Source organism: Lemur catta, chromosome 11, assembly GCF_020740605.2.
Source record: "Lemur catta isolate mLemCat1 chromosome 11, mLemCat1.pri, whole genome shotgun sequence".
In the NCBI taxonomy this organism is placed as follows: domain Eukaryota; kingdom Metazoa; phylum Chordata; class Mammalia; order Primates; family Lemuridae; genus Lemur; species Lemur catta.
In genome coordinates, this window is record NC_059138.1 from 60,460,268 (window position 1) to 60,486,154 (window position 25,887).

General features: G+C 33.4%; 1 protein-coding gene across 1 annotated transcript in view; it reads right to left on the bottom strand.

Moving 5' to 3' along the window:
* Positions 1 to 13,052: 13,052 nt before the first annotated feature.
* Positions 13,053 to 25,887, bottom strand: part of THSD7A (thrombospondin type 1 domain containing 7A) — a 226,359-nt gene continuing 213,524 nt past the window's right edge. The window contains 6 exon segments of the mRNA XM_045564151.1: positions 13,053 to 14,405; positions 15,126 to 15,213; positions 17,554 to 17,764; positions 18,118 to 18,200; positions 20,968 to 21,063; positions 24,236 to 24,409. Coding sequence (XP_045420107.1) covers positions 14,321 to 14,405; positions 15,126 to 15,213; positions 17,554 to 17,764; positions 18,118 to 18,200; positions 20,968 to 21,063; positions 24,236 to 24,409 — 737 coding nt within the window. The 3' untranslated portion in view covers positions 13,053 to 14,320.

Here is a 25,887-nt window from a genome sequence, read left to right on the forward strand (position 1 = left end):
CTCGAGTATGTTTTTTACCATGTGCAATATTTGTATCTCGTTTCTCTTTGGGGAACATTATAAACATTTTCCATGTCAAAAATTCGTCATTAACGTAACATTAAAAATCAGCATAGTATTCATTATATGAATGTATCATGTCTGCAGTTGCAAAAGTATGGAAGCAACGTGCGTGGACAGAAATCATCATATTGCACAATATCTAAGGAGATAATGGGGGATGTTTCCCCACTGAGCAACCCACCATTATTCTTAGGCAGAATTCTCTTATCCACATTGGATTTGTTCTATAATTGTATAATGAGAAAATCATGTTCCCTTCAGAGGCTTTGTACATGTTCTTCTTGCCTGGGACCTCTGTTTCTCTCAATTGTCTCTCCCTTCACATCTCTTCTCAGTGTTCCCATATCAGGGGGATCTCTTCTTCTGTGTTTTAGCACTCCCTATTATTTGTACCCTACTTTATTGTTCTCTGCGTCATTTTTCACCAACTGGTGTATTGTACTTCCTTATTTCTTCATTGTCTCTTTCTCCTCCTTTTGTCTTTTTTCTTTTGTGCTATGTCTCCAAAGCCTAGAGTGGTGCCTGGCACATAGTATACTCTCAATGATTTTTACTGAAGGAATGGGTAGAGAGCTACATACCACATGTTGCTGCTTATATTCAGTAAATATTTACACCACATCTCTTAATTTGTTTGAGAGAAGGTTTCAGACATCTCATTAATCAAGTGTTTTCTCAGACACTTGGCTTTCATTATCGGCAATTCCCTCTGTACTGTAGTATAAATATAGTTTGCCAGGAGTTATCATATTAGTGAAGCAATTGGGGAATGTTAGGACTAAGTCTTTTCACATGGTAAATAACATTCTCATAACACCTTCCCTTGGATTGACCATTGATAATTAGGTTCTTGGTATTTTTCAACTTCCTCTAACTCTGGATGGAAGATAAAAGCTTCCCATGTGTTTGTTGTTCTTGTTCTTCACAGCCAAGTTCTAACAGAGTGTTTCAGAAACTACATGGTGATAATCCAATTAGATAAGCATTTGATGTACACTTTTTGAGAGTTTTTTTCCTACATATTGTTATTAGCCTCAAAAATTGAGGCTGGATGTGTAATCAGAAAGACAATTATCGGTTCTCTCTGCTTCCAAGTTGGTGTTTTATGTTTTTCTAAGTCCAGATGAGCTGCAAATGGTTTGCTCATTATCTGGTAAGCACCGACCACTACAGACAGAAAAGGAATTTTTTTTCCCTAACTGCTCTCCCTAATGTTGCAGAAACCTTCCTTTTCAGTTCATTAAATTTAACTTCAGGCAATTGCTAAAATGCGAGATAATTCTTTTTTTGTTATTTCTTTGGCACTTCCAAAGTTCATTCTCACATTAGTGACAATAAGCCAGAGGGTTTTAAAATTTTTTTGGAAGATAGGAATTTAGGCAGGAAAAAAGGTCAATCCCCAAATGGCAAATATTTAGCATTATTTTTCTTTTATTTATACAGAAGGGCCCTCAATTATAATTGCTTTTTAAGTTGGCTTTACAAATGCATGATTAGGAAGAAATGTTTTTGAATTTTATATTGCACCAAAAATCTTGAGTCTCAATATTCAATCAATGGTTGTAGCATTAAAAATAAATGGCTTGAGGACCACTTTAAAAGCATAATTAAGAAACATTTTGTGGATATGTGTGTGTGCTGTGATTTCTCACTAATTTTTGCCACTCCTCAATTCTGACAAGTTAAAGACAGAAATAAGGGGACCTTATAGACAGGATCTTGTGTTATATAGGCACAATAATTTATTTATTTAAATTTTCCATTATTTCTGTCCACTTATGTTGCTTCCATACTTTTGCAACTACAAACATGATACAATATTCTTATACTATATCATTGTACACATTTTATATTAATCATCTATCACCTCTCTATTCACACATGTACACAGGTATGTATACTACACACACACACACACACACACACACACACACACAAATACATTACCTATCTATCTATCCAGCTAGCAATCTTCTATCTATCAATCATCTATCTATGTCTAGATGTTGGGGTCAGTTTTTAGGAATGGAATTACCAGGCCAAAAGGTATGTTTATTTATAATTAAAAAACAATGTCTACATTGTCCTTTATTAACTTCTACTAATTAATACTTCCTCCACTAGTAAAATAAAAAAAAAAACTTTTGTTCTTCATATACTTGATAAGATAGTGGATTGTCAAATTTTATTTTCTCCATGTAAGTCGTTATTTTAAATGACATTTCTTTAACTATGGATATTCATGGGAATCTTTTTGATAAGTTCAAAACCTGCTTATCTTTTTCTTCTCGGTTCTTCTGATCCAGTTCCCATATCCTGACAGGCAGTAAATTGGAACCTTCAATAGAGGTTTTTGGCCTCTCCTTTGTTTCCTTTTCTTAGCAAACTTTTTAAAATATGCAGGATCTGATCATTTTCAGTGGTAGGTAGTGCTCTTAATACTTATGTGCCAATGAACTGAGCCTACACACAGTGTTGTCATCTAAGTGAGATAATGTACCAATTTATTGCTACATCTGCTTTCATTATGAATCTGTAATTACACTTAATTGTTTCTGGCTGGGAACTGTTTATTTTTGAAAGCCAATATGATGCCTATTCTGAAGAGAATTGTACCAAAAGCCTCTTTAGTTTTTATTGTTGAACAAATATTGCCATAATCTTTTTGCAAAGCACGTTTCTATCATGATCACTACCAGACACAGCCTCGGTCTGTCATTTTATGCTTCATTGCAGGGGACATTTTAATTAGATTTTCCTATGGATTCTTACATGTAGACATTAGAATTCATGAGCATACTAGCATGAAGTTTTAAGGGCCTTTTACACAAGTATCAGATTGTAATTCTGTCCACTATATCCCTTTCTATAGCCAGGATAAGGATATGTCTTTTTTTTTTTTTAACCACTGCACTGTTTCCCCCTCCCACTGGGATAAATCATTTTATTTATTTATTTTTAATTTCAGAATATTATGGAGGTACAAACATTTTGGTTACGTACAATGCCTTTGCCTTGCCCAAGCCAGAGCTACAAGCATGCTCATCCCCCATACAGTGCACTCCACACCTGTTAGTTGTGAGTTTACCCACCCCCACACCACCCTCCCACCTGACCGGCACCTGATGAATATTACTTCCATGTGGGCACCTAAGTGTTGATCAGTTAGTACCAATATGATGATGAGCAGATGTGGTGCTTGTTTTTCCATTCTTGTGATACTTCACTTAGAAAGATGGGCTCCAGCTCTATCCAGGATAATACAAGAGGTGTTAGATCACCATTGTTTTTTGTGGCTGAGTAGAACTCCATGGTGTACATATACCACATTTTATTAATCCACTCATGTATTGATGGGCACTTGGGTTGTTTCCAAATCTTTGTAATTGTGAATTGTGCTGCCATAAACATTTGAGTGCAGATGTCCTTATTATAAAATGACTTTTTTTCCTTTGAGTAGATGCCTAGTAGTGGGATTGCTGGATAGAGTGGTATTTTTATTTTCAGTTCCTTGAGATATCTCCAAATTATTTTTCACAGGGGTTATACTAATTTGCAATCCCACCAGAAGTGTAAGAGTGTTCCTTTTTCTCCACATCCACACCAGCATTTGTTGTTTTGGGACTTTTGGATAAAGGCCATTCTCACTGGAATTAGGTAATATCTCATTATGGTTTTGATTTGCATTTCCCTAATGATTAGAAATGTTGAGCACTTTTTTATATATTTTCTGGCCATTAGTCTGTCTTCTTTCGAAAAGTTTCAGTTCGTATCTTTTGCCCACTTTTTGATGGGGTTGTTTGACTTTTCTTGTTAATTTTCTTAAGTTCTATATACTTTCTTGTTATCAGCCCTTTATTGGATGTGTAGTATGCAAATATTTTCTCCCATTCTGTAGGTTGTCTATTTGCTCTAATGATAGTGTCCTTGGCTGTGGAGAAGCTTTTTTAATTTAATCAGATCCCATTTATTTATTTTTGTTCTGAGCACAAGGCCAGTAGCACAATGGATAACACATCTGACAATTCCAGGAGTCTCTTGGTTGAATCCTTGGGATTTTCTAGATATAATATCATATCGTCAGCATAGAGTGAGAGTTTGACCTCTTCTGCCCCTATTTGGACACCTTTAATTCCTCTCTCTTGTCTGATTGTTCTGACAAGGACTTCCAGTACCATGTTGAATAGAAGTGGAGATAGTGGGCCACCTTGTCTGGTTCCAGTTCTGAGAGGGAAGGCTTTCAATTTTTCCCTTAGTATGATATTGGCTGTGGGTTTATCATACATGGCTTTAATAATTTTAAGGTATAACTCATCTATGCCTATTTTGTTAAGAGTATTATAAAAGTGTGCTTGATTTTGTCAAATGCTTTTTCTGCAATTATTGAGAGAATCATATGGTCTTTGTTCTTGCTTTTATTTATGTGATGAATTGCATTTATAGATTTGCATATGTTGAACCAGTCTTGCGTCTCTGGGATATAGCCCACCTGGTCACGATGAATTATTTTTTTGATGTGCTGTTGAATTTGGTTTGCTAAGATTTTGTTGAGGATTTTTACATCTATATTCATGACGGATACTGGCCTGTAGTTTTCTTTTTTTGTTGTGTCATTTCCTGGCTTTGGTATCAAGCTGATATTGAATGATATAGAATGAGTTGTGGAGGATACCATTCTTCTCAATGTTGTGGAATAATTTCTGCGTATAGGCATGAGTTCTTCTTTGTAACTTTGGTAAAATTCAGGTGTGAACCCATCTGATCTAGGACTTTTTCTTTGTTGGAAGATTTTTAATTGCTACTCTAATTTCTGTGCTTGATATTGGTCTGTTTAGGAATTCTGTTCCCTCCTGATTGAGCTTAGGGAGGTTGTGTGTTTCCAAGAATTTGTCCATTTCCTCCACATTTTGTGGTTTTTGGCCATATAGATTTTTATAGTATTCAAAGATAATGTTTTGTATTTCTGTGATGTCTGTAGTAACCTCTCCTTTTCATTTCTAATTGAGTTTATTAGAGCCCTTTCCTTTCTAGTTCTTGTCAATCTAGCAAGAGGGCTGTCAATTTTGTTTATCTTTTCGAAAAACCAACTTTTGGTTTTCTTAATCTTCTGTATAGTTCTTTTATTCTCGATTGCATTTAGTTCTACTCTGATCTTAGTTATTTCTTTTCTTCTGCTAGGTTTAGGACTTATTTGCTCTTCCTTTTCCAGTTCCTTGAGATGGTTTATTAGTTTGTTGAATTGTGAACTTTCTGTTTTTTGGATGTGAACATTTAATGCTATTAGTTTTCCTCTCAGGAATGCTTTTGCTGTATCCCACAGATTTTGCTAACTTGTGTCCCCATTATCATTTAGTTCCAAGAATCTTTTGATTTCCATCTGGATCTCCTCCTTGACCCAAAAGTCATTCATCAATAGATTGTTTAATTTCCATGACTTTATGAAGTGGTGTTTCTGTTGGAACTGATCTCTAATTTTATTCCACTCTACAGCCAGATGCTTCTTGATTTATTTTATTAGCCTTCTTCCCCATAGATAGCAAAGTAGTGCCATCAGAAGAAATGACTTATAACTCTTTGGGAATGGAATTGTAAAGGTGGTAAACATTAAAAAAATTTCTAGGAGACAAATATAATAAATGCATGAAACTTTTAATGGTAAAATGGTACAGTTATTCATCAGCTCTCAGCGTGGCAGCTGGAGAGTCACTGGGATGTGATTTGTCAGGGTGTTCACTATACTCACTGTGCTCGTGAATGACTGAGACACAGCCCCATGCTTCCCTTTAAGATTTTCACTTTCTCCTCCATAGTACTTTCTGGACTGATTTGACTGGGTGACTGATTTTGAAATTCCTTTTACTTCTGAAGGAAATTAAGACATGGTTTTCTACAAGGAATGGGGTTTAAATGGTCTATTAATGTGTATATATGGTTACTGAATGTCTCCCTTCTTTTGTTCCAAAGTGAATTATGGGAATTTGGGGAAGCACTTTGAATTGTCACTTTATTCTGCTTTTTTTTTCCATTTTATTTCTGCTTTGAAGCAAATAGTATATAATTTGATTATTACTGACATCATAAAATAAATGAATTTAGTTTAAGACTAAGTAGTATAATCAAAAAGCTTTTGTATTCTGGAACAAAGGCTTTTTAGAAATTTGCAATTGCCCTTTTCCTCATTTCCCAGTATTCTGAGATCCCTCACCAACTCCCACTGAAATTTCCAATGCAATTAAATTAAAATTGAGGGAAAGGAGCAATGGAATTCTCTCTTTTATAAACTCTGTTTTCAATACAGTTTTTCAAATCCCATAGCCCACACCTTTCTGGAAAATCCTCCACTATCACTCCTCTGTGGTATCGGTCTCAGTTTTTATTTCTTCAACTGCTCAGTTACTGTTTCATTCATGTCACAGCATTGTGCATCTTGAGCTCTTCAGGTTAATATACTTCTGCCCTTGTGAAATGAATCTGAAGTGTATTTATGACAGTGGAGTACTGACTACTTCAAGCTTTGGATGAATTAGTTGGTCTCTTAACCTTGGTGGCTTATTTCTAACTGATCTGCTATTTACCCTTAACTATTCTTTATCCATAAATTTTGCTGTTTGCTAATTCTTTTATTCATTTATTCATTCAATAAGAATTCATTATTCTCACTATGTGTTAGGCATCATTCCAGGCAAGGAACAAAACAGATAAAGACCTGACCTTCCTCATTGTGTGGGAGAAAGAAAAAATAAGCAACAAAAAATATGTAATATCAGATGCCATAAAGAAAACAAAAGAAGGTCCAAAGAATAGAGAATGGCAGGGGTAATAAGGAAAGCTTCTCAGAGGATGTGGCATTTGTTTGAGCAGAGACCTGTGTGAAGTCAGGAAGCAGCCATGCCTGCATCAAGGAGAAGAGTTTCCAGGTAGAGGTAATAATAAGAGCTAAGCTTGGAGGAAAGTGTGTAGTTTTTATAGAAGACTCAGCTCCAGCTTCATCACTTCTACCTAACACTGTACTCACGGGTCAGCAGGAGAGGTGGGTGAGCATGCACGAGAGCTAGCAAGGGCGGAGAGAGAATATCTAACCCCACAATAGGTGAGGGACAGTGAGGTGGCAGTGGCCATGGTAAAAGTACCTCTGCTGGAGATTAAAAAAAAAAGAAAAAAAAAAAGATCATGGGAAAACAGAATGCAGAAAGTTCTTTATTTTCTTTACTGAAAAGTTAAAATTTAGTTGATGGCCTAAAATTAACAACGACTTTGGCATCACCAGAATTGCCATTTGAAAATCACATTTATTAATAACAGAAGACCGAATCCAAGTAGCCAATGCATATATGAAAAGATAAAAAGTTGCTCAAGTTTGCTAGTAATCAAGGAAATGAAAACAATGAAGAGATTGGTGTTTTGTTTAGCCTGGATTGGGACTTTTTCATAACTCAAATAGTGGCTGAAAAACTATGGGGTTTGCCTTAGATGTTGCCAAGGAGAGGATGGAGGCGACAGACCTTTTATAGTGTTGGAAAAGAGGAATAGCAGGAAAAAAATGAAGCGGTTTCCTAATTTCGTCTACTAAATTCAGCCCATTTGTCTCTCTCCTCTCTCTCACACCTCTCCCCCCCTCGCTCATTACTACCATCATACTTACAAGATTATACGATCAACGAGACAAAAATGGCAGGATGCATATCAGATTGTTAATTTGAATTAATTTATCAGGGACGTGCTAGGGAGGAAGGTGGAAAGGAGGAGGGTAAGTCATATGAAAAAAAAATAGCCTGCAATATCAAACCGCCTGATTGCATTTATGCATTTTTGTATGTACATATCATCTTTTCAGGGTAACTGACACTGATGAAAGATGTAAATGGAAGTGTATTTCGGCTGTTCTTCGAAATATATTCAGAGTTTAATGAAAAGAGTCAGTAGGGATACAGAAGAAACAAGTATCAAATGTAGATCAGTCATGTTCATGTTTGTGTTTGCAAGATATAAAGTGGAGTTGCAAAATAAAAAATAAAGTTAGCAATTTGACTATGAACATCCAGATATATAGAAAAAATATCTGGGTGATATACTTAAAAATTTTTTCATCTAGATTCAGTTATAATGAGCAATACAGAAAATAAAACGATGGGAAATCACCATTTTTTGTTTAAGTGTTGCAAACTAGCTGCGTATTTTGAGTGATTCATAGACTGAGAGCTTAAAGGACTCCCTGCTTAGTTATATTTTAGCAAACAGCTATTTCAGAAAATATTTTAACTGCACACTATCCTGGCAGTAATTTGTCTGATTTATGCATTTCTTCCTGAATTTGTTAACGTGTGAACCCCTGCCTTGATTTTTGAGTTTGATTTTTAATAGGTAGATGTTTTAACTGCAAACAACCCTGGTACTAATATGCAGAATATTTTAACTGCAAACTATTCTGGCAGTAATTTGTTTGATTTGTGCATCTCTTCCTGAATTTGTTACTGTGTGAACGCCTGCCTTGATTTTTGGGTTTAATTTTTTTATGGGTAGACACAGGGAGAAGACGCAGTGAGAGGCTTGCCTTACGACCGATGGGGCAGGAAGAGCCATACTCTGTTCTAGAGCATTCTGCCATCCTCTGCTGCTGCCCTTTTTTAATTGATTGGAAACCAAGAGGTCCTTTGTCCATGATGATTCATCTGGTGGCCTCAGCTTTAAAGTAAAAGTTTGCATTTATCATACTTTCTAAATTGGAGTTGTAAAAATGACCCAGGAAAAGGGCAATGCAGTAGTAAAAGGATTTGGGTAATCACTGAAATTTTTTTTTACTCCACATTTAAGAAGCAAATGCTGCAAATCAAAACACAAATACACATGATTAGAATGAAAATGATTTCCATGTTTATGTTTGTCAGCAATATAGTTATTTACAAATAACCCATATGAAAATGTAAAAAAGCATATTACATCTTCACATGCCATCTGTATTAACTGAATAAAGCTTAGTGACATTATTTGCAAATCTGTAGTTAATTGTACATAGACATTTTGTGCATTAAAAAGTAAATGTACATAATTTAAAATAAATTACATTACATAATTTACAAAGTAATATTAACAAAAACTTCTCAGACAGCTGCCTCCATATTTAAACAAAATAAATATTCAGGTAGTTAAATTAACAAAAAAATACACATTTAGGGGATTATAATTTATAGAAAGACAGATTGCAAATTTAATAAAGTTATATTTTACAGTGACAGATATTGATTTTGTCAAATCTCTTGATAGAAATGGACAGGAAAGAGTACCAGAAAGGGAATCTAAATGTTTGCTGTCTAAAAATAAACACAAATAGATTCCTGAAAAATAGTTGGGAAAAGTTCATTGATGGTAAGAGTAGGTAATCTAGAAACTATTAAAAACAGGAAAACATGACAAAACAATAAAACTGACATTCAATATATTCTAAATAAAATAGAGATTATTGATCACTGAAAATATGACTCCCACAAACTAAAACTCTTCATACACTGTGTGTTTTAAGACCTCGTAGAAGTGCAAAAAAATAAAACTGCAAAATTAACTCTGTTCAGTTAGCACTTGTTTTATTCACTTAATAATGTAGACATAACCATTTTTCAGTGTCCCTGCTAGATATAGAATTATTATATCACATTGCAGAACATCCTTTTTTATGAAAGAATAACTACTTGCTTGGTCCACACTCCAGTTTCAGATGCCTGAAACCCTGTCCTGCAGCCAGGACTGTCTGAGGGCAAGACCAGGTGAGACTGGCATGCACCGGTATTATAATTCTCACATTTAACTAGTCCCAGGAATGATCACAGTTCGACAAGACTCCTCACAGATTTGCTCATGGACTACTGTCCTTTCAACGGCTTCAATCTTAGAGGAGAAATAGAACAAGAAACACACTTGAATTTGGTAATATTTATACAAATAGTGAGATCCCAGATCATATGGGAAGCACGATTCTTGCAAATCGATTCAGACCCCAAATTAGCTTGAGAATGGACTCTACTTTCTGCACAGTATTGGAAGGTACAGGCCTCCCTCACTTTCTCGTAGTGTGGGAAGTGAACAAGACTCGAGATAGAGGTCGGAGGAATAGGAAGGTACTGAACAATTCTAAAGCTAGTGTCAGAGTGGACATTTTTACAGAAAAGGACTTTTTTCCCTTCATGCCTTTTACATCTTTCATTTCTCCTTTATTCATTTCTTTGACCAGTGCTTTCTGTTTCAGTCAAGATGTTTACATTCTCAATGACACTTTGATTCTAATAGCAAGGAAATATAGATATTCTTCTCTTTTGTTTCTTATTAAAAATTTGGACATGTTCACCAGAAGGTGGCTTCGAGGGAAGTAGACGACATTAGCTGTTGATAAGAGAGTAGAGAGAGACCAAGCAGAGAAAATCATCAGAAAGGACCAAGGATACAGGTTGTTGGGGGAGGTCAATAGATGTGTGAAAGGTGCTCTTTGCTTCCTGTAAGAGGAAGTGACTTTATGCCAGGGAAGTTCCTTGACATGTCCAGGAACTTAACCGGGTTCTGATTAAGCCATAATGACTGGTGAAGGTTGAGAAAAATCAAACTCCTAATAGCATGGCCCACGACACTTACATTACATATGGGAAAACACTAACCACATTTAAAAACAAATCTAGAGTAAAGGTCAATGTGTTTAAGTGCTATCTTCACTCATTAAGCATTTTTTCCTTCTTTTGAATGTCCTAGGTATCTATGTATACAAAAGCCATTAATAATTTTTTTTTACAGTGCCTAGCAGTGTCTTACATGTGTCAATAAATATTTGCCTTGTTACAAGTAATTTGTGCTTTGTTATAAGTAATTAAAAAACCATGCTTTTATGAACTCCTTTTCAATTACCTTAAGCTATACTGTAGTGTCCTCAAAAAGACTTTGAAATAAAGATTACTGTGAGTATATTAGATTAAGTATTGATGAATAAGCAAATCAGCCTCTTTCAAGAAAGATCAATTATGCCACTTCTATATGGTTTCTATTGAAACAGTCCAACAAATTCATATAAAACTGTGTCAAAATGCAGACCTTCATCTTTATAGAACAGTAGTTCTAAATCTTTTTGGGCTCACAGACCATTTTGGTAAGGCAAAAGTGTCAATAGACAAGTTACTACTATATTCCCCTCTTGAATTCTTAGAATGAACAAGAAGAATAGGTTTTGATGAAATTCCAGTAAAATATTTAACTTATTATTGACTCATGCCAGGAACAAAAATAAGGCCATTTTCATGTTATAAACATGAATAGAGAATATAGTCACCTCCCATTTTTCCAAATTAGCCAGATACCTACTTTCCCTTCTTTCCACCTTTCTAACAAGAGGCCATTCAGTATTATTTAACCTAACAATGAACTTCCAATATGGTCCTTAGTATTAGGTTACATCGAACCTAATCTCATATATATATATATATATATATATATATATATATATATATATATATATATGCTGTAAAATGTAATCAATTTATGAATGAAAGCATCTTGTATTTTTATAACATTTTATAATGTTTGATCTCTTCATTCATTTTTTACAACATAGGTAGGATGATACTGATTTGTCTTCTGAATTAATGACATTTTACAATATTTTAAGTATAGTTTTAGTAGGAACAATATTTTATTCTATTCCAGATTTCAAAACTATTAGGCATTGCATAAGTTTCATAAGACTGTTAGCTGAATTTTTTAAGTAACAGCAGTAGTTTCTTTCTCAACCATTTTGGACAAATGGAGTTTATTTTATCCAGAGAGATTAACTTGAGGATTACCTGGAAGACCCCTGAGTATATATATTAACAATCACAGTTTTACAGTAGCAATATTACTTTTGTCTTCCTCTTCAATAAAACAGATGAAATAAACTATGTTTTTTATGATTTTCTTTATTTAAATCCTTAATTTAGGGTAAAATTCTCATCTTCCTGACTACCTGTTCTCTTTGAAATAATTTACATTGCCTAATACAGTGAATTTTCAGTAAGGAATTAGTGCTTACTGTATTTAGTTCTTATCAAAATACATAGAAATCTTTTCATCTGGGGGATAATGACATCCTCGTCTATGTCTTTTGTAATCTTTGCAAATACTCCAATGAACAGCAGGGGGAGTTCAAACTCCAGTATGAAGGTAAAATACCTTCTAATCCAAACCACTTTTATAACAACACAGCTATATGTTTAAGATAAAATAGCTTGTTACACTTTTTTTTTCATTACTTAAAACCTAATGTCCTCCTCTCTGCCAAAGTTTCTTGCAATAATGTTGCCTGAAAAATGGCATTGCTTTTTAATGGTACCTTTGAATTTTCTTTTTCATATGAAAGAAATCTGCTAAATTAGATATTGTTCCACTGTGTCGTTCCCAGGGCTACATCTGTGAAAAATATATGTACTTCCAATAAAATGGTAAATTTAATGACTGTAAATTTTTACCTTTGAAATTAAACACTGATTGCAGTCAAAGGGTAAATGAATGAAAACTAAAGATGACACCATGGAGAGTTAGCATTAAAAAACATCTAGAGCAGAGGTCGGCAAACGATGACCTGCAAAGGTTGCCTGCTGCCTGTTTTTGTAAAGAAAGTTTTACTGGAAAGCAGTCGTGTTCATTCTTTTTCTTACTATGTATTGTCTATGGCTGCATCAGCAGAATGGCAAAATTAAGAAATTGTGACATTGACCTGACTGAAAATATTTACTATCTGGTCCTTCATAGAAAAAGTTTGCCATCCTTGGTCTAAATATTTAATGAAGTCCTGGACAAGATATTTATTCTTCTCTTTTTAAAATTTTAGTTTTTGAAATCATACATTAAAAAGACTGCTTCAAATTTTACCAGTAAGAAAGACAAAAGACTATGGATTTTGAAATACTGCCCGCGTGACAGTCCAATCTGAAACTGGGAAAACAAATCAGGGAGCAAGAAAAATCAACACATAATTTTGCTTTCTTTTTGTTACAAAAGTCATTACATACATTATTTTCTCCATCTGCTTGAAATTAAAAAGACAACCAGTTCCTTTTTTTCTTTTCTTTTCTTTTTTTAACAAAGATAACAAATATAAAAATCTAGTCATAAACAACCTTCAAAGAACAATTACAAACCAACTAGAGGGATCCACCTTTTGGAGGGTTAAAGGGTTAGGGACTTCAACACTTAAATTACCGCCATGTTGCTGATTTCACAATGGCTGCAGTGATGAGGAAGAGTGTATACAGCAGGTGTAATAGCTGATTCCATCCTGTTGCCATCCAGACTGAACTTTACTCTCTTCAGGATACAAGAACTTGCAAATGTCTCTATGACACTCTTAGCACAGATGTCTTCATCCCATATGAAAAGAGGCAGTTTCTATGGCAATACTGGTTAAGTGCTTATCATGCTGCACTAATATAGTGCAAAAATGTGCCTTCCATATAGCAAAAAAGATGCAGGCAACCAGTTCGAAAATTAGGGAAAGTAGAAACGTATTATTATTAACACAAGTAAATTAGTTTTTCAGACAATAACCACTATAAAATACTGAACTTGAGGACTCTTTCTTCTAAGATACTAGTACATGTCCAGCATTCATACTTTGGAGAGAGACAAGAATAAAGTCTTAGAAAAGAGTCTTCGTCTCTGCAATTCAGGTCAATAAAAGCTACCATCAACCACCAAGATGCTGAATTTATTTAACGGGTTTTCTGCTTAGCTTAAAGCTTATTTCTTATTCGTTGTTAAAATTACTTACTAACAAGTAAATAATCTGACATAATAATGTGTATCATTCAATCGAGTATACATGTTGTTATGCTTGACTATAGTATTGTAGAGATCTTTGTATAAACTCTTCATGCTAGAAAGTTTTACAAGTTAACACTGCAGACAGTCTCGTATCAGGTATGCTAACTGGCCAATTCACCATTATTTTTTAGAGATGAAAGTGGTTTTTTAGTTGGTAGATTTCAGAAAAGATGACATAAAACTCTCAGAATGCAGCATGTATTCAACTAAATCTCCTAGAATTCTCAGGGTTGATGGTCCATATGTAAGTGGCACTGTCTTGAATATCTCCAGTGGCAGTATGATTTTCACTCTTTTCTTTATGATGCTCTTTTAAACAGTTAAAATGCATTTTAATCCACACAGTTTGGATACTTTCATCGTGGCCTCTGGATATTTATTACAAAGTCAGAAGCTGAACCTGGTTGTTGCCAGGAAAAGTTATATGTTACATGTCTGCATCTCCATCATAGGCTAAGGTTAAAGGTTTCAGTCGGTTGTTTTGCCTTCTTTGGGGTTTCTTTGGCTTTTTGCTGTAAAAAATTCATTAAAATTGAGAGAAAGAAAATTGGTCTTTAAATATAAATTTGACTGCTTGGAATTAAAAGAAAAAGAAAAGAAAACTGATAGACCCAAAGTGCCTAATTGTTTACATTGCCTAAATTCAAACTTAGAATTTGATTTTCTGATCTCTTTGGATTGCATGGTTTTATGCTCCAAATAAACTTTAAATAAACTTCAATTATTTCACTATCCTATAAAAGATAAGTTATTAGGTGGAATTCCTTTAGTAGTAACAATAGAAATAACATCATAGTATAATCATTTGTATTTAGCTAGAGACCTTTGTAAATAACACATAATTTATAAATAATACACGATTTAAAAGATAGTTGAATAAGATTAGATATTAATATTGTATCTTTCTCCAGCAGTAATCCAATATAAAAATCTACAGTTCACCATCGTCCATAGAAAGCAACATTCTCTTGCATACTTGCAAGAGAAAACTGAGATGACATAATACAGTTCTGGCTCATGTACAGAAACTAAATGGCTCAGATTTGGTAGCTATTAGGCCATCTAGGACTAATGCCATGTTTATTTAGAACTTCTTGTGAACACTAAATAAATGTAGAATACTTATTTGAGATGTTAGTTTGCTGGTTCTGTGTTATGGTCAACTGAAAGTGTTTTCTCTGAAATAGAGACATTATTTATCCCGTTAGATTTTGAAATATTTAAACACTCACCAAGCTAGATAAATCATGGAGACGATAAAGATGAGTAACACAAATGCCCCAGCTGCTACACCATAAACCCAGGTCTTTAGTCTCCCATCTAAGAAGAATGGATATTAGTTATTAATTTATATTAGTTTGGTGTATAGGAGACAATCTTTAATTATGACCAATAACCAGTCACATATAATCAATTTCTTTCAAAACTCAAAATGAATTATTGCTTTGGCACCATTAATGATTTAATGCAAAGCTGCTATTATGAGTTAGATGCGGCTTCATGAAAGATATCAATGAAAATTGAACTGAAAGGTAATAAATAATGTTTGAGTTCAGATTTCATGTTTATATGTCTAAACTTCTGCTTCTTATCTGAATTTTACTTCAGACTCAATACATGTGTAATGCTATATAAACACTTTATTCTGAATTTTTAATCTATTTTGAGATTGGCATTTATAGAAAATGATAAAAATTATGCAATTTTAAGAAAGTCCGACAACCTAGAGTTGATAGAGACAGGTCTTTAAACATCAATTTTGTCATTTTACTATTTTGTTCCAGATGAAATGAAAGTGAATATATTTAACTTTTGGAATTAATAATCTTTTATATAGTTTACATTTACAGTGTGCTTTAAAATTGGCCTGATACTATCACTTGCAAAAATAATTACTTTGATTAACATATATTAATAAAAGGATCTATAAATATTTTCTTTCTTTTCTATTATATGGAATTAGATATGACAGGACCTTTTCTATAATAATTTAGTTTCTGGTCTCATTCTCTTGGAACTTCTTAGTTTTATACCCTGATAAACTTCTATTAATGATGCTGCCTAATTTAATTTGATTCTCATATCAACACATATTTTTTATTGCATAAATCTGATTAAACATATGATATTAGTGTTAAAGTTATAGATTGGGCAAATTGAACTCATGGAGACTCTGGTTTATTCAATATTTGAACAGCACCAAAAGCAAATTGGTACTGTGGAACTATTTTGCCTGGAGCTGTAACAAGTTAGAGGTTCATTTGCTAGAAATAAATTCCGTTAATATTCTAAATATCCTTTCTTTTTCATCTTAAAGATTTTTTTTTTTAATTTGAGGTGAGTTTAGAATTAAAAGAGCTGCTCCACTATTGGTTTCTCTGCCCTGAGAGTTCTTCAACAAATATTAGGGAAACTATACATTAAATTAAAAATAATGACAATAATGTCATTCTATTAAAACAAACAAACAAACAAACAAACAAAAAAATACTGGTTTTGACGTGAGGCAGTATGACTGAATTCTTGGTCAAGGCCAAGATTGCTACTGGTCTTTGCTAATCCACTGTCTTGAACACTGAGAGAAGAGTTTCCCACAGTCACACAGATAAGGCAGCTTTGCAAAATAAAATATTTTCAGCTAAAAGCTTATCCAAAGCTTTGATATGATTAAAAGCTAATTACTCAAATATTTAAAATACATTAAAAATCCAATACTGATTCTCCAAAGTATTTTGACTTAATGTATTTGAAATAGAGATGTGTTAGTTATGCAAACTCCTTCCTTCTTTTCTCATGTTTCTAATGGAATTAAAAAGCAGACTACATCTGGCTCTACCTGGAGATTTTCTTTAGTCATGACTAGTAATTCCTCCAGGGTGTGAGAAAAAGTGGCATGACCTTAGCTGCTATATGGCCCTTATAGCACATTTTTTGGCACCAGGTTAGCTGTAGGAATGGGTGTATGATTAAATCCAACTGTAGAGAGAAAGCATGCAGAATAGAGAATAGCATTTTATCAGGTCTTCAAGCTTTTGCCTGTATTGGCTTTAAGTCCATTACTAGATCATTAAGAGATGTCTGTTTATTATGAAAAGGTCTGATCCTCCGAGTTTGGATCATCTTGTCCAGAAGGGAAGGCTCCATCCCTGCCCCTGTGTATCTAGTGCTAGTACAGATTCTGAGTATTTGAGTCTTAGAGCTGATAAAAATTGATCTGACTACCAAGTGCCCCTGGCACAGGACTGCCTTCCTGATGTTCCCATTTAATGTTCAAGCTATTACCATTCTTATGATCAAACTAAAAATTCTAGAATGACCTTATACTCTCACCTGTCCCAGTTCTGAATGACGACACACATTTTTTCCTAATTCAAATTAAAATTAATTATACTTGTAACTTTAGGACTGGGATTAAGATAAATAATATCAATCTCAAAACTTTTCTCAGAAGGAAGTAATTTCATTTTTTTTGAACTTTGAGCATGAGTGCTTTTTCATAACAGTAAAAAATAGAAGAATAGATAGCAATATCAGAATAAATGCATATAGATGAAATAATAAGTAGTTCACATGAAAATGCTTGCTCACTTTTTTAATCATTTGGCATTAGCTAAATGTATAACTAAGGAATTCTACATCAACACTGTCCAGTCACTTCACCTGGCCCGAATGGCTGTAGAAACCAGGTCCTTCCCCGTCCTGCTGGGTTACTGGAGGGTTGGGTTGGATGTACTGCCCGGCTGGTTTTCACATCTCCTCTTTTGTCCTCCACGGTGGGTATCACCACCACGGGGATAAGTGTGCATTGCTCAAGTGTGCTGTTAGAAGACATGACTTCAGTGTACCCTTCTTCACAATGGCATGTTTTTGTCTGCAGAAGAACAAGAAGAGCGGCATGCAAAGTAATCTCTGAAAGCATAACAGACCCAACTCGAAGAGAAGCCTTTAAACAAGGATTGTTTTGGGAATTTGCTACAGGTAATCTCTGTCTTCATTACATAAAAAAGAACAAACTTTTTGTATTAAATATTACACAGGAATGTATTCTAAAAGTGAAAGCAAGTATATTCAGAATTGTTTATATTGATAAAAGGAGAGGTCTAAAAATAGAATTTTTATGCCTCAAGACATGCTTTTTCTTGGGGTGGGGCATCTATTGCACAAGAGACAGGGGGATGACAAAGGACAAAGCTGGCTTGTCTGCCCTGGTGCATTTCCACATACCTCGCTACAGTACGAGTGGGGCTGACTACACGGTGGGTTACAGGACCTGTCAGCATCAGGCTGGCTCAACACCAAGCAGCCCCCTGCAGAAGAGAGAATCATTATTTTGACAAATAATATCTCTTGCTGAGATAAAAATACACTGCTGTTAGAGACTTGTCTTTGAATCTTCAACCACTTTGGGAATCCCACGGATTTTTCTGTCGGTGGTTGACTGTAAAATATTTGGTTACCCTTGACCGCTTATTTAGCAATGTGAGGCCCTTCTTACCCAGGGGTAACAGCACAATGCCTGGTACTTAGCAGGTATTCAATAAGCATTTGTTGAAAGGATGATTTTATAGCTGCTATTTTGAAAATACTAGCTGTATACAAACTATTTCTGTCAGGAGTTCCTGAGTCCAGCAATTGAAAAGCAGATTTAATTTTCTTTTAAAGTTAAAAATCTTTCTTGGTTATTTGAAACAATATTCATGTCTCTTGAGATAACTCTTTAATTTATGTGACCACCTCATAAGTGTATGTTTTATAATGTATATGTCTTTTTGAGTAAAATGACTCTTCCTGATAATTGAGGATATTTTGTGGGTAGAGAGAAGAAAATGAATGTTTAACTACTAAGTCATTTGTTTTGCCCTATTGTTTTAACTTGATATTGCAGCTATTTATTACTCTTTCTTCTTTGTTTCCGAGTATCATTTGTGCCTCAGTTGTTGTAAGTGAGGTTTAAGATGGGAACAGATGTCATGAAGAAACATTGGCAACATGAAAGAAACTCATATTTTCAAACTGCATTTGTTCAGGTTAACAGAATGTTAGCAAAGCAAAGATTTTCTTTATGGAACTTATGATCCCCTGGAATTTAATCAAATGTGTCTATTGCTAATTCTTTATCTTTTTCTCAATATTATAAATAGAAAATACTCATGGAAAAGTTGTAATGGAAAAGCAGTTAATCACTGCAAAGCAATTGCAGTTAATTGGCCATACTGAAGTTATTATCATTAAACACATGAAGAAAAAGTAAAGCAATATTTTGAGTTTCTTATAAGGAAAAATTCATAAATTAAAGCAATTGCTCAAGGTAGATAATATACTTGATATGCTTGCCTATTTCTCATAATCTCACCTCTCCTAAAAGATGAAAGAAGAATGCATGGAGCGTTTATCACAAATCATTTACACATTGGCTTTTGGTACCAAACAGTATTAGAAACAAATACCTTGGACACTTGGCTATATTAAAAAGAAATTAAAAATGTGGTTTCCACAGGTAAATCTTTTAAGGTCTAACTTACCTTTGCATTGGGGAATAGCCCCAACTGCAGTGGGAAAAGAGCTTTTAACATGCAGAAGAAAGGCAGACAAATATTATTTGAATCCATATTTGGAAAAAAAAATTCAAACTTACAGGAGAGGCTATAAAATTGCCTCTGAATTGTTTAAAGAAAAATGGAGACATTTATTTCTAATCTCTGAGTTTAATGGACGACCTCTATTAATACCTCCTGGTTCAGAAAGCCCATGCTTCCCTGTCTAGGGCTTTTCTTGCCCCACAGCACTTAGAGTGGGCATTGGGGCAGATTTTTCTCCCAAATAATAATACTGTGAGAGAGCAAATGGTTTCCTAGGAGTTGTCTTTTCTTTGTTATGTTTGTGTCCACTGGGAGTTGCTATTATCAAGGACTTCTTAATGCAGCTTTCTCATATATAAAATCATATTTTCACAGGAATAAAGTTTGACATCCTGATCCAGTTTCCATAGGGATGAAATAAGTAATTAGGCTTCAATAAATCCAGATAATTTAAAATTCAATATAAAAATTGATAGTTTTCAAAAACCATATTGATTTTGCTCCTGTTATATTACTGTATATATTAAAGTTAAATTTATAAATGGACATCGCTCAGAGGCATCCAAATGCACATTACATTTTCTCCCCACAGGAGAAGTTGGCAGGTCCCCCAGAGCAGGGAACTGTCAATACTCCTGCTGCTGTGCTATGGTGATTCCTGTAGATCAGATCTATAAAAAGAAATTATTTAAGAAGAGGCAATAAGTCCATGTGCCTGGGGTTGAGGTTCTGCTTCTGACCTTCATTTCTTACTAGGAAATTTGCAGGGTGGTTCACTACTTATCGGGAGCCAAGTCTCTTCCCCTTTCAAGGGGTCCTTGGGATCCCTTGCATTTACTGGGCTCAGATAAAGAAATGCTTAGTAATTGCAGATTGGAGTAGTTCCTTGCATGCATATTTAAGCCAGGTACAATTTTAAAAAAGTTCTTCCTTTCAGTTTCTTCTTTGGATATAAGATAATTTCGGAATGAGTTTGAGATTTACTGATAGGTCTTCCCTCTTAGTTAATTAAAAAAACACACTCTAAATCATAGATTTCTAATTCAAGCAAGATATTTGGATTTGTATAATTGTGCTCCCTCAGTGACATTTTTAGTCTATAATTTTATTGCTTTCAAGGCACAGAAGCAGAAACAGTAAAAAAAAATGATTTTTTTCTTAACATGTAGTGACTTATTAATATATAAAATTTCTAGGAAAAATAACCTGAAAATTATTTACTTATAATAATCATTTATTAGAGTGAAACCGTATTTTAATTAAATAAGGTCCAGCAGTAATATCTAAAAGGGCTAGGTGAGGGGAAATTTGAAACATTATAAAATAAAATAATTTGTTATTGGTCACCGGACAAGTATATAACTCAGGAGCCCTGAATCCCAACCAGGTGTTGAATACTGAAAGAGTATCTTAGTTTCTTTCATTATTTTCTTTAACTAATTACGTGTGTATTATGGGAAGACTTTCAAAGAACAAGGAGAAATTGGAGGTTTACCTGTTACATTTACACCATCTGACCTTTGACACCAGACTGTTCTGGAAGAGCCCTTCCAAGCACTGGCCATCCACTTATACTCATAACACTGTCCATCTGCAGGGACAAGATAAACATTAACAGAAGCATTCTGTTACCCAAAAGGACGATCATGGGGATCGAGTATTAATAAAATATTGATGAACAACTGAAAAGTGACAAGCAATCCATCTCTGATGATTCAAATGTCAATTTATTGTCCTGCAGTTGCCATGCAAATGTTATAAAACTGCAGCTATAAACCTAAATCCCAACTAATTTTCCATGTTTTCTGTCATATCATCTGGTGGGAACCTGAGTTTTTAATTTTACTCAATTTTTTAAAAAAGTATTATGAAATATCAAACATACTGACAAGTATGGAGAATAAATAAAAGAAATATTCAGTTATCATTCATGCAATTTTAACAAATATTACCATTTAGCCAAATTTTCTTTAGCTTTCATTTGTTTTTTGAGGAATAAAACAAAGAAATAAACTTGACATTCTATTATATTTCTTCCTAATCTCATCTCCTTCTGCCTGTCCAGCAATACACACTATTCTGAATGAGATGTATGACTTTTTTTGCCATGCTTTTAATTCTTTTACTATATATAGGTGTGTACATAGACACACATCACATACACATAAATGATATATAGTATTTTTGTGTAGTCTTAAATTTTAAAAATGTATCAAATTCTATGTAAATTTTAGAATCAATTTCTCAGATTACATTGGCAAAATTCAAATTGCATAGAATTTATAGGTAAATTTAGATAAAATTGACATGTTATAATATTGAAGCTTTTTATCCATGAACATTGTCTAATTCACCAATGTTTTAGTTCTTTCTTTATGTCTTCCAATAAGATTAAAAAATTTTTCCATATCTATCTTATATTATTTTGTTAGATTTATTTCATATGGTTTTATTTTTATTGTTAATGTAATTTTTACAAATAAATTTTATAACTGAGTCTTTTTGATAAAAAAGAGACTATTTTGTATTGTTTTTTAAATTGTACAATGTTTCTGAATTCTCTTCTTACTTCTAAATACTTGTTTATAAATTCTCTTGATTTTTTTAAATGTGAAAATCATAAAATATGAGAATGATGATTTTTTTATTTTCAATTATTAAACTTTTGATTATGCTTTGGCTAGAACCTCCTTCACTGAGTTGGAAAGAAGTAGCAAAAGTGGGCATCCTTGTTTTGTTTTGAATTGCAAATGAATGTCTTTAGTGTTTTCCCATATATCATTATTGTTATAAGTTTTGGTAGATATCATTTACTGGGTCAAAATATTTCCTTCAAGTTCAAGTTTGGTTTGTAAGTTTTTATTGTGAATGAGGATTGAATTCTATAAACACTTTTTCAATTTGTATTAAAAATCCTCTCTCTTATCTGTTAATGAGTTGCATTAATAGATTTTTCTAATATTTGGCCATCTTTGTATTTCTGCAATTAACTATAATTAATCATGATACTATTAAATACATTATTGATTTTGTTAGTTGATATTTTATTTTTTTATGGTTTTGCCATCAATTTACATAGGTAACTTGATTTTTATTGACTTGTTTTACTGTCAAGGTTATACTATCATAGAAGTTGGGGGCATTTTCCTCACTTTTTCCCTGTTTAACTTTTTTTTATTAGAGATTTCACATAAATAGAAGTTGTCTGCTTCTTCAAATTTTGGTAAAATTCATAAGTCAAGTTTAAGTCTGTCTGCATGTAACATGTTTGATAGATTTGAAAATAGTGATATATTCCATGGTGTAGGTTCTCTATTACTCTTGATAAATTATAATAACATAGTAAATTTAAGTTTTTACATTTATTAGCAAAAACAATTCACAGAATTATATTTTTCTAAGCTCTATTTGCTCCTTTTTTCTTCATTGATTTTATTTACCATGAGGTAGTCTATTTTGTTAGTTTGCAAAAAAAACAAGCCATTGGTTTTGTTGATTATCTCATTTCTTTATTTTCTATCTCATTGAATTTATAGTTATCTATACTGGTTACATTCTATTTCTTTTTAATATTAAAAAAATTTCTTGAGTTGAAAGCTTAGCTCATTTTTAACTTTTCTGCCTTCTACAGAAACATTTACAGCTTCAATTTCTCCTCTAAGTACTTCTTTGCTGCATCCCAAATACCATTTGATATGTAATGCTCTAGAAGTGTGGTTTTCGGTTTTTACTTCTGCATGTGCACATGGGGAATTTTTATAATTGTTATCGATTTCTAATTTTATTTCATTGTCATTTTGGGGTGAATAATTCTCTTTCTTGCCTTGAGAGTTATTTCATTTATTATAACCCTTGACTCTTCTCCATTCTTTACCTATCCTGTACTGGGCATATGGAATGTTTTATCTAATTGGTAAATTTAAGAAGATTAAACTGACAGAGTGGATAATTCTATTTAATTCTTGGATTAAGTCATCTAGGGCATTTGGTTTTTATTCTAGGTGTTCTTCAACATTTTAAACTTTCTCCTCTAACTTTTTGGTAAGAAAGATAATATTTTGCCTCTTACTTGCTATTATATGTCATACTTCTTAATTATTTCAGAACACAAGTAGGAATAAAAAGGCTGTTTCTTGAGCCACACATTCTCCATTAGATATTAATTATTTTGTTTTCATTGATACTTTCCCTGTGTTATTCACAAACTATGACATGCAATACTCTGTAGTTCTTGATGAATATGTCATATATTGCCTATACGAAGTGAATGATTCTATATATGTGTATACATATACACAAAACATATATGTTCATATATGTTCTATTTAAAATTTAGATTAAAATTATTAACTCTTACCAAAATTTGATTTATCAATTTCTGAGAACATAGTAAAATCTCTCACTTTGCTGTGGATTTTTAAATTTTCTTTAATTCTGTCATTATATTTAAATAAATTGAAGATATTATTAGATTCATACCCAATTATGACTGTTATAGGTGCACAAATAATGTCCTCCTAATTATCTCAGCCTTCTTTAATTCATAAAACTGGGAAACATTTTTACACTATTTTATATATAATTTATGAAAGGTGGCAGGATTTCTCTTCTTCTAAATCATTAGAATTTGGAATCATACCTTTAATTCAATTCTCAGCCTTAAGTGAGACCTTAGCAAATTTACTTATTTAACAGAAATTTACCTTATGCTTTTGCTTAACACAAAACTAAAACGAAGAAATTTCATGAATTGTAGCACTCACCATCACAGGATTTTGTTTCTAACATTTGCTCTGGGCACAAATGTTGATTCTCTAGTTCTTGTATAATCACTGCTCTGGATCGGACCTGTACTCCACCAAAGCCTAGATCTTCACCGTTCACACAAGTCAGCTGACACAGGCTCCACGAAGACCAGTCCTTCAAATAACAGTCACCTGTAAAACAGTTTTGTAGTTTACACCCACACCCATGGAGAAAAGCCAGCCAGACAGTAATTTTAATTCTAGCCCTACTGGGGGCAATGTTTACATGTAGTATTTATAGGGTTTCAATAAGTATTTCATCTTTGCCAGTTTGTATGTAGTTTTATAATTTTGGATGAATATTGTTATTTTCTGAGTGGCTGTCATTGGTCTATGTGTTGCTTAATGATATCAAATGTAAACTGTGGCTTAAAGGAACTTGTCTATTATGATTCATCCTCTCTTTAGGCACAACAAATATTTGATTAAAACCTACCACCACTGTTATCATTACCACAGTAAAGGAGTTCATTAAGCACTTGGTACTACTCAAAGAAAACCTAAATATACATAGAACTTGTCTTCCAGGTACTCAGCATTTCAAAAGAGCTTGAAGTCCAAGGCTGATAAAGCTGGTATTTATGTTTTATTTCTATTTCTTCCCAGAGGAGTGGAGGTCAGAGAGCCAATTGAGCAGCTGCAATACTGGAAATTTTTGCCATTTCCTCTGATCTATGTCTTCAATCAACTTTCTTTTTTAAAAAAATTACTCATTGAAGAATAAACATGAAAAATGATCACATATCATAAATGCACAGATAGTGGAATTTTCATAATCTAATTATATAATCATGCAATCAACACCCAAATCAAGGAACAGAACATTTCCAGAATCTCAGAACCCTCCCTCACGTGATATATGAAATTGTGCCATATGTACTTTTTTTGTGTCTGGTTTCTTTCTCTCATTTATGTTTGTCAGAACCCTCACATATTATATATGTCTAATTTGTTCATTCTTACTCTACTTTATTCCATTGTGTGAATCCACCACAATTTAGATGACATTCTACTATTGATGGGCATGTGGGGAGATGTAAATTCTTTCTCTTTTGCTTTTGTGAACATTTTAGTACAAGTCTTTTGATGAATTTATATGTCCATTTCTATTGGGTATATATCCAGGAGGGCAATTGCTGGGCCATAGTGTATCCATGTGTTCAACATCTTCAATCATTTTAAGAGCAAAAAAGATTTAATGAAATTCACCTTTACCATATACCCATCCATTCTTTAGGACTGAATTCTTGGTGATACTGGTCAGAGCACACAGTTAATTATGATAGATACAAATACATAAGGGGTTCTTATCACTTTAATTATTTCAGCCATATTACATGAATAATTCATATTGCCTTATATTATGCTGATGACGACTAATATTAGTGCAAAGTTGCCTGGAGATCTGATTAATGGGAAAACTTCTTGTGTCATGATTAAGAAATCCTGGCAAGACATGAATTATTGACTAACAGATACACATATAGTAGTAAAGTAGAGTGATTTTTGTAGACCTTTATTAGAATGTCTTTGGTACTCCTCAAGTACAGAAAATTCTAGTAAGTTTTGGAAATACTAAGGAAGAAAAAGCTAACGAAAAATTTTAAGTA